Below are 16,296 nucleotides of genomic sequence, written 5' to 3'. Positions count from 1 at the left end.
AGTAACCGTTTTCATGTTCTCTCCACAGGTACTAATGCGGAGAGTGGACCAGATGATACATCTGAGGGAAGGGAACAGAAGGAGACTCCGCCGATTGGAAGGCATGAGGTGCACTGTCCTAGGGTTGGGGGTTCCACGACCACCGCTCCCAAGAGAAGGAGGCGGGTGGTGGTGGTCGGGGACTCTCTCCTCAGGGGGACCGAGTCATCTATCTGCCGCCCCGACTGGGAAAACTGAGAAGTCTGCTGCTTGCCAGGAGCTAGGATTCACAATGTGACGGAGAGACTGCCATGACTCATCAAGCCCTCGGATCGCTACCCCTTCCTGCTTCTTCACGTGGGCACCAATGATACTGCCAAGAATGACCTTGATCGGATCAGTGCGGACTACATGGCTCTGGGAAGAAGGATAAAGGAGTTTGAGGTGCAAGTGGTGTTCTCGTCCATCCTTCCCGTGGAAGGAAAAGGCCTGGGTAGAGACAGTCGAATCGTGGAAGTCAACGAATGGCTACGCAGGTGGTGTCGGAGAGAAGGCTTTGGATTCTTTGACCATGGGATGGCGTTCCAAGAAGGAGGAGTGCTAGGCAGAGACGGGCTCCACCTAATGAAGAGAGGGAAGAGCTTCTTCGGAAGCAGGCTGGCTAACCTAGTGAGGAGGGCTTTAAACTAGGTTCACCGGGAGAAGGAGACCAAAGCCCTGAGGTAAGTGGGGAAGTGGGATACCGGGAGGAAGCACGAGCAGGAGCTCATGAGAGGGCAGGGATCCTGCCTCATACTGAGAAAGAGGGACGATCAGCGAGTTATCTCAAGTGCCTATACACAAATGCAAGAAGCCTGGGAATCAAGCAGGGAGAACTGGAAGTCCTGGCACAGTCAAGGAATTATGATGTGATTGGAATAACAGAGACTTGGTGGGATAACTCACATGACTGGAGTACTGTCATGGATGGATATAAACTGTTCAGGAAGGACAGGAAGGGCAGAAAAGGTGGGGGAGTTGCACTGTATGTAAGGGAGCAGTATGACTGCTCAGAGCTCAAGTATGAAACTGCAGAAAAACCTGAGAGTCTCTGGATTAAGTTTAGAAGTGTGAGCAACAGGGGTGATGTCGTGGTGGGAGTCTGCTATAGACCACTGGACCAGGGGGATGAGGTAGACGAGGCTTTCTTCCGGCAACTCACAGAAGTTACTAGATCGCAGGCCCTGGCTCTCATGGGAGACTTCAAATCACCCTGATATCTGCTGGGAGAGCAATACAGACAATCCAGGAAGTTTCTGGAAAATGTAGGGGACAATTTTCTGGTGCAAGTGCTGGAGGAACCAGCTAGGGGCAGAGCTCTTCTTGACCTGCTGCTCACAAACGGGGAAGAATTAGTAGGGGAAGCTAAAGTGGATGGGAACCTGGGAGGCAGTGACCATGAAATGGTCGAGTTCGGGATCCTGACACAGGGAAGAAAGGACAGCAGCAGAATACAGACCCTGGACTTCAGAAAAGCAGACTTTGACTCCCTCAGGGAACTGATGGGCAGGATCCCCTGGGAGAATAACATGAGAGGGAAAGGAGTCCAGGAGAGCTGGCTGTATCTTAAAGAATCCTTATTGAGGTTACCGGGACAAACCATCCCGATGTGTAGAAAGAATAGTAAATATGGCAGGCGACCAGCTTGGCTTAACAGTGAAATCCTTGCTGATCTTGAACACAAAAAAGAAGAAAAGGAGTACTTGTGGCACCTTAGAGACTAACCAATTTATTTGAGCATAAGCTTTCGTGAGCTACAGCTCACTTCATCGGATGCATACTGTGGAAAGTGTAGAAGATCTTTTTATATACACACAAAGCATGAAAAAATACCTCCTCCCACCCCACTCTCCTGCTGGTAATAGCTTATCTAAAGTGATCACTCTCTTTACAATGTGTATGATAATCAAGTTGGGCCATTTCCAGCACAAATCCAGGTTCTCTCACCCCCCCGCCCCCCGCAACTTGATTATCATACACATTGTAAGGAGAGTGATCACTTTAGATAAGCTATTACCAGCAGGAGAGTGGGGTGGGAGGAGGTACTTTTTCATGCTTTGTGTGTATATAAAAAGATCTTCTGTACTTTCCACAGTATGCATCCGATGAAGTGAGCTGTAGCTCACGAAAGCCTATGCTCAAATAAATTGGTTAGTCTAAGGTGCCACAAGTCCTCCTTTTCTTTTTGCGAATACAGACTAACACGGCTGTTATTCTGAAACAAAAAAGAAGCTTACAAGAAGTGAAAGATTGGACAAATGACCAGGGAAGAGTATAAAAATATTGCTCGGGGATGCAGGATTGAAATCAAGAAGGCCAAATCACACCTGGAGTTGCAGCTAGCAAGGGATGTTAAGAGTAACAAGGGTTTCTTCAGGTATGTTAGCAACAAGAAGAAAGTCAAGGAAAGTGTGGGCCCCTTACTGAATGAGGGAGGCAACCTAGTGACAGAGGATGTGGAAAAAGCTAATGTACTCAATGCTTTTTTTGCCTCTGTCTTCTCGAACAAGGTCAGCTCCCAGACTACTGCACTGGGCAGCACAGCATGGGGAGAAGGTGACCAGCCCTCTGTGGAGAAAGAAGTGGTTCGAGACTATTTAGAAAAGCTGGACAAGCACAAGTCCATGGGGCCGGATGCGCTGCATCCGAGAGTGCTAAAGGAGTTGGCGGATGTGATTGCAGAGCCATTGGCCATTATCTTTGAAAACTCATGGCGATCGGGGGAAGTCCCGGACGACTGGAAAAAGGCTAATGTAGTGCCCATCTTTAAAAAAGGGAAGAAGGAGGATCCGGGGAACTACAGGCCAGTCAGCCTCACCTCAGTCCCTGGAAAAATCATGGAGCAGGTCCTCAAGGAATCAATTCTGAAGCACTTAGAGGAGAGGAAAGTGATCAGGAACAGTCAGCATGGATTCACCAAGGGCAAGTCATGCCTGACTAATCTAATTGCCTTCTATGACGAGATAACTGGCTCTGTGGATGAGGGGAAAGCAGTGGACGTGTTGTTCCTTGACTTTAGCAAAGCTTTTGACACTGTCTCCCACAGTATTCTTGCCACCAAGTTAAAGAAGTATGGGCTGGATGCATGGACTATAAGATGGATAGAAAGTTGGCTAGATTGTTGGGCTCAAGGGGTAGTGATCAATGGCTCCATGTCTAGTTGGTAGCCGGTATCAAGTGGAGTGCCCCAAGGGTCGGTCCTGGGGCCAGTTTTGTTCAATATCTTCATAAATGATCTGGAGCATGGTGTGGATTGCACCCTCAGCAAGTTTGCAGATGACACTAAACTGGGAGGAGAGGTAGATAAGCTGGAGGGTAGGGATAGGATACAGAGGGACCTAAACAAATTAGAGGATTGGGCCAACAGAAATCTGATGAGGTTCAACAAGGACAAGTGCAGTCCCGCACTTAGGACGGACAAATCCCATGCACCGCTACAGACTAGGGACCGAATGGTTCGGCAGCAGTTCTGCAGAAAAGGACCTAGGGGTGACAGTGGACGAGAAGCTGGATATGAGTCAACAGTGTGCCCTTGTTGTCAAGAAGGCCAATGGCATTTTGGGATGTATATGTAGGGGCATTGCCAGCAGATCGAGGGACGTGATCGTTCCCCTCTATTCGACATTGGTGAGGCCTCATCTGTAGTACTGTGTCCAGTTTTGGGTCCCACACTACAGGAAGGATGTGGAAAAACTGGAAAGAGTCCAGCAGAGGGCAACAAAAATGATTAGGGGACTGGAACACATGACTTATGAGGAGAGGCTGAGGGAACTGGGATTGTTTAGTCTGCGGAAGAGAAGAATGAGGGGAGATTTGATAGTTGCTTTCAACTACCTGAAAGGGGGTTCCAAAGAGGATGGATCTAGACTGTTTTCAGTGGTAGCTGATGACAGAACAAGGAGTAATGGTCTCAAGTTGCAGTGGGGGAGATTTAGGTTGGATATTAGGAAAAACTTTTTCACTAGGAGGGTGGTGAAGCACTGGAATGGGTTACCTAGGAAGGTGGTAGAATCTCCTTCCTTAGATGTTTTTAAGGTCAGGCTTGACAAAGCCTTGGCTGGGATGATTTAGTTGGGGATTGGTCCTGCTTTGAGCAGGGGGTTGGACTAGATGACCTCCTGAGGTCCCTTCCAACCCTGATATTCTATGGGTCTATGATTCTATAGCAGGGTGGGAAGGTCTGATGGCTTCACCTGAAGGCTCGTCTCCAGAAATCTGAGAACCAAGGTATGATACAGTGGAGATCCGTTATTATTTATAAAGTGCCACACGTAGCTCCATGCCAGAGCTGGGGCTGGCAGAAAGCACATCATTTTCCTTTTTTAAACAGGAACAAGAAGGAAGGGGGCAGAGGACAGCAACTGACCCCTCAGGTTTGGGGCCCCAGAGCAACAGGAGCCTTCTGGGATGGGGATGGACGATACTGAGGCTACTGTAGAAGATTCTCACACATCTTTTGAAATATGGAAGGGCCAGCTCTGGTCTTTGCTGAGGAAGGGTCCCAGGGTAATCCTGGACTAGGCAGGAATGCACCTGGTCTCCTGAACATGTGAAGGCTTCTTGGGGTTTTCTCAGGAACATGGGGCAATTCCCCTGCAGGGCACTAACCTACTCAGGGGACCACGAGTGTAGACCCCGGCCCAACGTAGAGTTATGCAGGTGTGACAGCACCAGGCCTATCACCTGGATGCACATTAGACATGTCTGGGCTAGTCTGTTAACGTCTTGTACAAGGCTAAAGAGGTTGGGTTGAAAAGACCTATTCAGGCAGAAGCCCCAGCAAGGAGGCTATGCAGACTGGAGGGGTGATTAGGCTTTAATCAATACAAAAATAGCCACAGGAGAAGATTATAAGCCTCTAAAACATCCCCATTAACATCTCACCATCCTAGATCACCCAGTCCCAGAGCATCCATGATTTCTACAGTGCCCAAAAGCACGCTGAGCACCTCAGAGGAACATATCAAAAGACAAGGTGCTGATGTCAGGTTCCAAGCTAGCCAGGGACATGACACAGGAAGGACAAGGTCTGTAGTGAGGTCATGGGGTACCTCAGTTTGGGTACATGCATCAGGAGATTTCATTACCTATCATTCTTATTATTTTAGTTCATGCTTTTTGTAAGCCAGGTGGTCAAGGGAGTTCAAAGGGATGCTCCTAAGCCAGGAGAGGTTGGTGGCTTGGTTAACAGGGATTCTAAGCAGGGTTTGCATTGAAGTGGCTTAGGAAATACAAGGCTGTCCTCCTTTGCAGAATGGAGGAGATAGGAGGAAACTTGGTAGGAGACAGGTTTCAGAGTAACAGCCGTGTTAGTTTGTATTCGCAAAATGAAAAGGAGTACTTGTGGCACCTTAGAGACTAACCAATTTATCTGAGCATAAGCTTCCGTGAGCTACAGCTCACTTCATCGGATGCATACTGTGGAAAGTACAGAAGATCTTTTTATACACAAAAAAACAAAAGGTTTTCTCTGGCCTAACTTGATTATCATACACATTGTAAGGAGAGTGATCACTTTAGATAAGCTATTACCAGCAGGAGAGTGGGTTGGGGGGAGAGAAAACCTTTTGTAGTGGTAAACACCCATTTTTTCATGGTTTGTGTGTATAAAAAGATCTTCTGTACTTTGCACAGTATGCATCCGATGAAGTGAGCTATAGCTCACGAAAGCTTATGCTCAAATAAATTGGTTAGTCTCTAAGGTGCCACAAGTCCTCCTTTTCTTTTTGGTAGGAGACAAGGCCAGAGATTTGGGCCAGGGCAGAAGTGAGTCAATAATAATTGGCACCTGGACAGCACTTTCTCTCTGGGGATATCAAAGAACTCTGAGGACATTATTTGTTACCGCAGCTACTCATGGAGCAGCACCCCACAGTGGGAGGCGCCATACGAACACAGAACAAAGAGATGGCCGCTGCTCCAAAGAGCTTAGCCTCAGAAAGTTTCTGGGAAAATATTATTATCATAATCCTCATTCTGGAGATGGGGAAACTGAGGCACAGAGAAGTTAAGTGATTTGCCCAGGATCACAGAGAGTCTGTTGCACAGTTGGGAAGAGAACCCAGGACTTCAGGTAGTCAGTCCCATGTCTCCCCCAAAAGGACAGTTACAACCATCTTTCATACCACCTAAAAGACTGTCAAACAAGAAGTTTTTCCATCTAAAAACTCTCTTCACCTAAAGGCAACAAGGGACATGGTTAAAATGAGAGCCTCACGTAATACTTTTACATTCCAATGCTTTAACTGTTTTTCCTTCTTTCTGTATATCTTTAATAAAAGGTTAAAAAGGATGTTTAAATGGTGCGTTTGCCATGGTACTAAATCTCTCTACCAAACCCCGAACCTTGTTTAACACTGTTTAATGTTGGTGAGTGACAGGGCCACATTAACACCTTTGACTCTTTGGGCCCATATAATCCACCTAAATTAATACAACACAACCATAACAGCATCCTTCCTCTCTCAAAAAGAAAAAGGAGTACTTGTGGCACCTTAGAGACTAACACATTTATTTGAGCATAAGCTTTCGTGAGCTACAGCTCACTTCATCGGATGCATTCAGTAGCTCATGAAAGCTTACGCTCAAATAAATGTGTTAGTCTCTAAGGTGCCACAAGTCCTCCTTTTCTTTTTGCGAATACAGCCTAACACGGCTGCTACTCTGAAACCTTCCTCTCTCACTGTCCCACCTGCAATGGTGTAACCATACGCAGCTGTCCCGGTGCAGGATATGGTATCGGCTCATTACTGCCTATGCTAACACTCTCTCTTCTCCGACAGTACCAGGGCAGCATGGTCCCCACCCGCTTCCCCTCTCTGCAAACTCTTACCTGGTGCCACTGGGAGCTCTGGGAGGAGACGCGACGATCAGGTGTGACTTCAGCATTGATGTCGGCTGTTGGTGTTCACTGAAGCTCAGTGATCTGCTTCGAACCTGCACATGAGAATCAATTCCAGATATATGAGTCATCACACACACCAGAGCTCGCTTTCTGCTGCTGAGATCTGTCCAGTCAGACGGATCCAGCCCAGTCTCTGTACTCAATAGCCTATGGAGACTGGTTTTATTGCGTGCGGAAAGCAGCATAGAGAACATAGCTCAACCATGTGGTGCCATGTCCTCTGAGCTGGTGGCAATGCACAGATCTCTTCTCAGGCAGCACATAAGCTTCAGGGAGTGACAAAGGCTAAACCAGGTTCTCTTTAAAACTCCCACTCCCTATGCCCTCCCACCCCTGCCCGATCACCCTTTCAAAGGTGCTGGGCAATTAACTGTGTAAAGAAAAAAGAGCCAAGCAAGCGTGACTCACCGGGGAGAGAGAAGGGATGGTGGAGGTGGCAGCAGCCCAGCTGATGCTGGTGAATATGTGTGGTGACACCGGAATCTGAATTGATGGTAAGGCCTGTAGAAGGAAAGGGGAGCAAAGGTTCGTGGTTTAACATTAACCCTTCAGAGGCAGTGTTGGTAACTGCAAGGACAGGGAAGCCAGGACTCCTGGTGTTGGATCATATTAAAGAAGTTCTGTATTAAAATCACAAATGAGTTTGATCCCCCATAGTTTAAATTCCAGGGTATTACTAATTAAGAGGTCTCTTGGTTTTTGGTACTGTTTCTCTCCCTCTCTGTGTGAAACCTGCAAGCTGCTAATTGCGTTAGTACATTCTAAGACAGAGTCTGTTCCCAAAGCAATTATTTGTAACAACAACTACTCACACAGAGAGAGACTCAAAGCAATACTCTGTAACAACAGAAACAGCACCCAGAGACTCCCCGTCCTTTTGTTGTATTCATCTCGCTTTGTTAACAATTGTGATTAAAATAGAGATAGAGGATGTATGTGGATGGATGCTTGGTGTGGATAACAACTGAATGATCAGGGAGGTGCCAGCCCAAGAATCCGGTGTCCATCGGCTGAAGAAGGCGTCAAGTGGAAATAACCAGAGGACCCCCGGAGGGCAGACTGGAATCCACCCAACAGCCTCAAGAATGGGAGAACCAAAGAACAAGATAACATCTGGCAGCACGGAGCCGTCAGGAACATGCCATCTGCCGACTGATTCAGCAACAGCATGATGAAGCAATTCCCATAGACTGGCATAGGAAGAAATTACTATAAAAATGGACTCTAGAAAGTGAGAACTTTGGGATCTGATTCTGCAAACCAGCCTCCAGGAGCATCAGATGAGCATCTGACAAGGCCCTGCTCCCTCCTCATGTTCAGACCACCTGGCCAGTGGCTTGGCATGAGCAACTCTAAGGCTGGTAACTAGGATAACAACCTTGCAGAACCTGTGTGTGTGTGTGTGTGAATGAATGTGTGAATAAGTATGAAATTGAATGGAATGTTATAGCTATAACTAACTGCTTACTATGATTCTTTCTGTATTCACAATAAATGTGGCATTTTGCCTTTTCCCCTTTAATAAGATCCTGCTGGTTTTTATTTTATTGGTATAACACTGGGTTCCATCTGACTATCACTGAGTGAATTGGCCAAACACCTCGGAGCCTCAATACCCCTCCTCCCTGACTTTTGCGCTCTGAACCATGCAGCCTGCATGTTCTCTTAATGGAGTTTTTAAAAGATGTTTCTTAGGTAAATTCCTTAACCTGGAACGATTTCACTAGGTCCCACCAGAACACCTTCTCCAGGACCATTATAAGGTCTGGAGAAGAGGGTACCTGACCTGCCAGCCACAGGAGCTGTGGGATACCAGCCTTCAGAGCCCCTACTCCAGCACAGACTCTGAGCTCCACTAGGCAGACACCTAACACAGCTGCTGGCCTGCTTCAGAGCCCAGAGGCAGAGTCCCCCACCCTTAGCAGGGCTGCACCTTTAGTTCACTTTTCAGCATGCAGCCTCAGCAACCATATGTGCATAGCAACCTTCCTTACGATTATTTATTTGTATTACGGGAGTGCCTAGAGACCCCAAGCCAAGCCCAGGTACGTATATACACATATACAGCAAAAAACAGCAACAGCCCTCAAGATAGGAACTAAAGAGACAAGACAAAAGGGGAGGAGAGGAAATATTATCCTCATTGTACAGATGGGAACCAAGGCACGAGATTAGGGGTAAAATTTCCAAAAGTGATTTAGAAGCCGAAGTCCCATTTTTACGACAGACTTAGGCTCTGAGAGCCATTGGAATTTAAACTCCCAAGTCATTTAGGTACTTTTGAAAATTTTACCCTTAAATGACTTGCCCAAGGTCCCATGGACTCTGTGGCAGAGTCTAGAATTGAGCCCTGATCTCCCCAGTCCCCGTCTAGTGCCTTGACTACAGAGCAACCCTTCCTCTCCAACCTCAACTGCTCTCTTTCTGTGCAAGGGGTACTGCTCATGCACAGCGGGCGGCTTTCTTTCCTTCCGAACAAGCTGCCCCAGGGCACTAAGAAACGTTTCCCCCTGAAATGGATTTCTCCAAGGTAGTTACACAAATTTCAATTTCAACCCCCAACTGACTGGGCTGTGGGGCTAGTCAGAAAAATGTTACAAGATTCCCTGCCCCTCCCACACACCCCCATGTGTAAAGTGTATTTTTCCCCCCTCTCTCTCTTACTTAAAAAAACAGGATACATTTTTTTTGTTCAGACTTTCCACACAACCTGCCCCCCGCCCCCAGTTTGCCTTCAGGCAGAGACCACGCCTGAAAGGTGAAAGTGACTGAAGACAGGCAGCTACAGTGGAAATGCTTATGCTGCCTTAGCTCCACAAATCGTCCCCTGTGTAACACAGAGATATCCTGGGCTGTAAGGCCCGGTCTACGCAGTTTGTCCACTAGGATTACTAGGTTGGGTAGGGGTGTGATTTTTTTTTTTTTTAACGAATGTAGTTATACCAATACAAGCCCTAGCGGGCAAATAGATATAAAGGTGCCTTATATCAGTACAGCTTATTCCCCTCCCCATAAAGGAATAAGCTACACCAGGCTAAACACGCCGATACGGGTAGACCACCACCTACAACAGGAAAGTTGTATCTCTTTAACTAAACTGGTTTAGGTACACTTGTGTGTGTAGAGAAGGCCTAACAGTTTTAGCGGCATGAGGAACTGCACGTGATGCAGTTATACCGGATCCCCACGCTTCCCATGTATTTGAACTCGGGACTCCTACTACCCAAGACGTGCAAGGATCCGGTATAGTTACATTCCTGGTTGTGTTTTATTTGCATACATAGGGATGTGCTGCATACCACCAAGCTGGCTAATTACAGGGTGGCTGGAAACTAGAGTGCTCATAGCAAGAGAATGACTGCGTTATACAGGCTAGCGAAAGAAATCCACTGATCACTTAAACAAAGAGTAACAGATAAGCAGCTCCATGGTTATGAGGCCTAGCCAGCAGGTAGGAGGACAACAAGGCTGCAAATGTTTACAAGACATAATGAAGTTCCTCCCATATGCTGTCTTGTAGTATGAAAATTATGGAAACATTGGATCAAAACTAAGTAAATTTGAAACCAACAAATCAAAATACTTTATGTCACCTGTAGCCAATCTGTGGAACTCACTGCAGCAGGAGGTACAGTCAAATTCTGTGGCTGGATTTTAAAACAGAACTGGATCATTTTAGGATCACTAACTTTTGTAGCTATCCAAGCCAAAACAACAAGGAGAATCAGACCATTAGCTGATCAACTGCTGGGTCCGAGAAGGAGATTTTCTCCTTCCTGCTATGCACAACCACTACAGAATTCACTATGTGTTATTTTCTCTGATACATCAGGCACTGGTCACTGGCATAGACAGGACCCTGAACTTGATGGACCAATGGTCTGATGTGGTAAGGAAGATTCTATAAGTAACCAGCTGGTTTCTGAACCTTGTCACTAGATATGAAAACAAATGCCCCTAAGAATGAGGATGCCAGATGCCACTCCATCATGACGTTTCCGTAAGTAGCCAACATACCTGATAGGCATGATCTGCCTGGATGTGCCAGAAGGAACTGGGGGCAGACTGACTGAGGGCACTGTTTGGGAGGTGAGACTCCAAGGTTGCCTGGTCCAAAGCCAAAGCCTCTGGCTTGGCTAGGGCCTGCTGGATGACAATGGGTGAGGACCCAAAGGTGGGGCTGGTGGCAGACTCTGGAGCAGCTTCTTCTTTCACCTGCACTTCAGTGTAGTAGAAGTCTTCCTCCCTCCTCCGCTGGTCAGAGTCTGCGCCATCTCTGTGGTGGTTTAAGGAGGGGAAAGAGTATGAGTCAGTAATCATGCTAAGTAACTCTCCCTTCCAATCAGATCTGTGCGAGGTGCCAGCATGATGCAGGTGGCAGCACTCAACCAATGAGCTATAAAAAAAAAAAAAAAAAAAAAAAATCACCACAGGTTCAAGACCCGCCCCAGTTTCAAGCTCATTCTCAGAGCTGACAGTGTGAGGCAGCAGGTGGGGTCACCCTTGCGGAGGGTTCTCTTCTTCGGTTATGCTGTTAAACCAAGGTCTCTTTGGCCCGGCTGGGATTAAAGATTCCACGCACTTTTCCAAGAGACCAGGTGTCCTGGCCAACACTGCCTCTGCCAACAAAGCAAGTTCTGACGCTCAAGACAACAGCGAGCTATTGCTCAGTGCAGGAATGCGGACGGGCTTGCGCACACCAGTCGTACTGAAACCTGGAGAGCTGGCTGGCCCCAAATGGGGATGCAAAGGGCTATGAAATAATCACACAGCAGCAACAGCACATGCTGACCCCCAGTAAAACATTGTAACGCAACATCAGCATGCAGTTCTGCCAATATTTCGTGAGCCCCGTTCGTACCATCTAATGTCTCCTGCCACCAGATCCAGTGTTATTAGCTGCTTTTGGGAAATGAATATTTTTCCTTTCTCCCTTCGCTGGCTGCATAAAGATTCAGTTACTTCAGTTCCTTTGCTCAGCATCGCCTGTGTTGTGTCACGTACCTCAGAAAGTACGGAAGACGTGTCAAGCAAACCTTTGGACTCTAAGGGCACTTCTCCACAGCATTTTAGAGCCTGCGGGAGTGAGCATGCCAGACCTGGCCGACAGACTTGGGTTAGCAGGACTTGAGTGAGAGCTGTAAAAAAATCGCTGCGTAGACAACGCTTTGAAGTTGTGGCTGAGGCTGAAACCGCACCTTCAAAGCGGTGTCAACACAGCGATTTTGTCAACCCGGGCTGGGAGGCTTGCTCTTGAGGGCTCTGAACTGCTGCGTAGACATACCCTGAAGCTTCAGGGTATATGGCTTACAGTCACTGCACCAGTAATATTTAGCACTTAGATGGGAAGGTGCTTTGTATCTTCAAAGGGATTTAGAAGCATTAACTAGTTAAACAGACATCATCGGCTTAAAAATCTCACTGCTTACTAATTTTGTTTTATCTACCATTGTTGCAAATAAAACCCAAGAGGAGTGTAGGAAAGAGATTAGAAAAGAGGTTTTTTTCCCCTCGATATTGCCAGCATGTTTATTTTGTGCTCCTGACAGTATTTCATGAATTGTCAGTTTCCCCACGTCCTCTGTATAGTCAGTTGCCCCCATGGTTTGTTTGGAGCTTTCACATGGAAACAAGGCGAGAGAAAAAACATTTCACAAAACAGAAAAACGTGAGGCTGTAAAACCACACTGGCGCGGGGGACTGAGGGGTAGACATGGATTTTAGAATGGACAGCACCACAATATCCCTACAAGGAGGGGAAGAATTATCCCCATTTTGAACATGGGGAAACTGAGGCACACAGGGACAGACAGACTGTGAGTTGCCCATGGCGAGAATTAGTGGCAAAGCCAGGCTTTGAACCCAGGAGTTCCTGGCCCCCAGCCCTATGCTCAGACCCAGCTTCTCTTCTGCGATAACTTGTACAGTACAGCAGGGAGACCATGGAACACAAAAATTAAACCAAAACCAACTTCCATTCGAGGCTGGATTTTTCTTGGAAACATGAGCAAAGCAGGAGGTTTGACGCGACGTTAGCTTCCCCTGCACGTCCTGCTCTTGTGTGATAAAAGCCTCTTTCCTCACTGTACCACAGTTGCTGTACAAATGCAGAAGTGTCAAGCTTTGCGGCTTGTGCCTGTATCAGTCGGATGGGGCAGCAAGGGGCCCACTGGCTGGAGGTGCAACCGCTTTTTCTTTACTCTGGGCCCTTGATGGTCAGGGAGAGAAGAGCTTACAGCTCACTCCTGTCCCACCTTTACACCCCTTCGCTTTAGGGAATTTGCAATGCCTGGAGAACCAACCCTGAACTGCAACTAGGGGGCCCCACCACACCAGAAACAAGCCTTAGCTGAACTGAGCAACTACAGTCATTACTTGAGTTCTATTCAGTTAATTAGCAGCTTAAAGGGGAGCATAAAGCAAAGGGCTTGTTTCCAAGAAATACCAGTTTTACCCGGGGGGGGGGGGAGGAGCCTTAAAGATACATCCCATCTCCCCTTCTCAATACCCCCCAGTCTCCGTCATTGTTATTTATTTGTATTTCAGCTGTGTCCAAAGGCCCTAAACAGAATTAGGGCCTCCACTGTGCCAGGTGCTATACAAATGTAACGCACTGGTCAGTGTCGGTTATGCATCCCCCTCTGTATGAGCCAGATAAAAACTCCCTGCCAGCCCCACTCTTAGCTTGGGCTGCAGAGACTCATAATTTAAGCTCTGGACGTCCCCGGTTCGTTCCCTGGTGGTGGCCAAGTGGCAGCCATCCCACAAACACACGAGACTGTTCCTGTCCCAAAGCGCTTCTGCTTTAAAATAGACAAGGCAGAGAGAGGCTGGAGAGAAGGGATGCAATACATGAGCAGAATGATGGTTGGCAAATCTACCTTTTCTTATTGTATTCTTGGGCGAAGGTGGGGGTGGAAGGCAGGAGAAGAGTTAACAGAGGAAGAGAGCAGGAAACATGAGGGAAGAGGGACACAGAGAAATGGGGAAGGGAGAAAAGGAAAGACGGAGAAGAGCACAGAAGGCAAGGGTTGGGGTGGGCAACACAGCCCTGAGCTACCGTACTGGGCCCATCTCAGTGGTGTCCGAGAGGGAGAGGGGAGGGCTGGAAAGCAGGTTATGGCAGCCATCAGCCATCTGGGCCAGCAGCAATTCTCTAGCCAGGGTAGTTTCCTGCGTTCCCTACTAGCCCAAGCAGCAGGTTTAGTGGAGGTCAAGTGCAGCAGAAAATCCTTTGGCATCTGCCCTAAGCACTGGTGACAGGTACTGCACCCACAACTCTGGAGACTGACGAGCTTTACCCACCAAACAGCCGCAGTGTGTTAGACCTGCCCCAAAGGGATTCCTCTTCAAGGATGAGAGGGAAGTTCATTCTCCAGGGCCCCTTCAACCCTTGGCCTCATTGCAGAGGCTGCGGACACATAGGGACAACAATGATGGTGGCTTTGGTGACATGGATAACTGGTGGGCACTGGACTGAGAACTTCCAAACGCATTTCACACAGGCCAGGGCAGTACCAGTTTGATACCCAATATATCCTCAATTGGGAGACTACGTCCTGCCTTTCCAAGGGATAATCTCAATGATCTGCCAAATCTTTTCCGACTTAATTCTGTGAGCCTGTGAAATTCCTTCTTCCTTCTGCCCCCAGACCCTCAGACCCTGCTTGGGTTCTGCAGGTTAATCGCCATTCAAGGTCTTACCCAAGGTGCTGGGTCTTGATGTGACGCTTGATACCGACAATGGATCGCAGGACTTTACCACAGTTTGGCCACAGGCACTTGTACATCACCTTCACCGAGTTCTAGGAAAAAGACAGCCCCACGTCACGGAAAGGTTACACCCCAGCCCTGCTCCAAAGGGACAGAAACAGCCCCAGAGAATTAAGATTCATTCAGGATCACTGAAAACAGTCTGCATGATGCTGCCGTTTTGTCCCATCCACCCCACACACATTCCTGGGCCTCCCTGGCCCTCTCAAGGTGCCAGTTCACAGAGGTGCCAAGTTTCAGCCAGACACAAGGAAGACTCCAGTTATCTGGATTTATTTCCGCCCTCCCATCCTGCCTGTTTCTCCCTCTCTGCTCCTCTTTCTCTTGCCCTAAAGTTGACATCAAAGCTGCTTGTTTCCCATACATTATTTTCCCCCTCCCCCGGCCCCTTTGATGATCAGTGCGCCTGCTCCACCTGGCCCATGTGGACAGAGGGGGGAACTGAGCTGAGAAAGAGCTCCATGCATGGAACGGAGTACTCCCCAACCCACCCCTGGCTCCCTGCTCTGGTCATAGATATCAGGCAGAGTGGGAAATGCTGATGAGTAAAGGACAGGAGTGAATGGGAGCAGGGAGCACTCTGGAGTCACTAGCAGGATCTGGGGAGATGGCAGGCAACTGACCCTTGGGCTACTGTCTCTTCTTCCCCGCCAATCCCCTTTGCATTCCTGGGGTCTCTTCCCTTCTCCCACCCCGAGCACCCCTTCTGCTCTGGGATCTCAAGGTGAAGCTTGCCAGGGGTTAGTAAGAGGCACTTTGCTTCCACTCTCTCCTGCTAGCTTCAGGGACAGGTGAAACTTACCAACACCTTGTCAGTTTCACTAGGCAGCGCAGATCCCATGACTGAGAGTTCACAGCACAGTTCCCCCTGCCCCTCCTGCCCTCGGTACCTTTCTCTTTCTTGGGGCAGGCTCATCGAGAAGAAAGGGATCCGAGTCTGTCTCAAAGCCATCGTCAGCCTGAGGGGAGCTCAAGGCCTCGCTCGAGTACTTGGGGCTGGCTTCAGGATGCGGGGGTGATGGGGTGGAGATGTCGCTTCCGCCACTCCAGTGACCACTGGTGGTGCTGCTGCCACTGTCTGAAACGTCGCCACTCTCCTTCCACGAGTCGCAGGCTGCCTGGGACGCTGAGCCAGGGGAAAGAGGAGAAGGGAACAGACATTAAAACCGACAGGTACAAACACAGCTCCTGCCTGCGGGATGCAGTAGCTCTGCTCCCAGCCCCCTGCCCCTCTCCAGTCGCTCTGTTCGATTACCTTCATCTTGATCAACACCCAGGACTGAATCACAGACCTCTGGAGCTACGAGCATCTGTCTCTACAGCTCCAGCAAGCGCCAGGCCCTGTAACACTCACATCCTCTGTGGATCAGGCACGGTGGGGAGACACAACGCACTTCCCCCTGGGTTACGTCGCCATTAAGGATGGCGTGGATGCAACCAGAACAGAGACCTTTGGCCCAAAACTTAAACCACAGGCTTCAGGATCAAAACAATGGGTGTAACGTTTACCTTCTCCCCACTGCACAGGACTGCGAGCCAGGAGCCCTGGATTCTATACCCAGCTCTACCAACGATTCACTGCGTGGCCCTGTGCCTCCCTC

General features: G+C 48.4%; 1 protein-coding gene across 4 annotated transcripts in view; it reads right to left on the bottom strand.

The window, feature by feature from the left end:
* ZNF395 (zinc finger protein 395) overlaps positions 1-16,296 on the bottom strand; it is a 44,398-nt gene that overhangs the window by 2,052 nt on the left and 26,050 nt on the right. For all 4 annotated transcript variants that reach the window (XM_074947390.1, XM_074947388.1, XM_074947387.1 and 1 more), the window contains exons 5-9: positions 15,586-15,821; positions 14,627-14,727; positions 10,940-11,198; positions 7,331-7,423; positions 6,851-6,954 (exon numbers count right to left, since the gene is read on the bottom strand). In XM_074947390.1, coding sequence (XP_074803491.1) covers positions 6,851-6,954; positions 7,331-7,423; positions 10,940-11,198; positions 14,627-14,727; positions 15,586-15,821 — 793 coding nt within the window. The remainder of the gene's footprint in view (positions 1-6,850; positions 6,955-7,330; positions 7,424-10,939; positions 11,199-14,626; positions 14,728-15,585; positions 15,822-16,296) is intronic.

The sequence above is a fragment of the Natator depressus genome, chromosome 3, assembly GCF_965152275.1.
Source record: "Natator depressus isolate rNatDep1 chromosome 3, rNatDep2.hap1, whole genome shotgun sequence".
Taxonomy (NCBI): domain Eukaryota; kingdom Metazoa; phylum Chordata; order Testudines; family Cheloniidae; genus Natator; species Natator depressus.
Note: the sequence above shows the minus strand (reverse complement) of the source record. Positions and strands in the feature narration are given on the sequence as shown.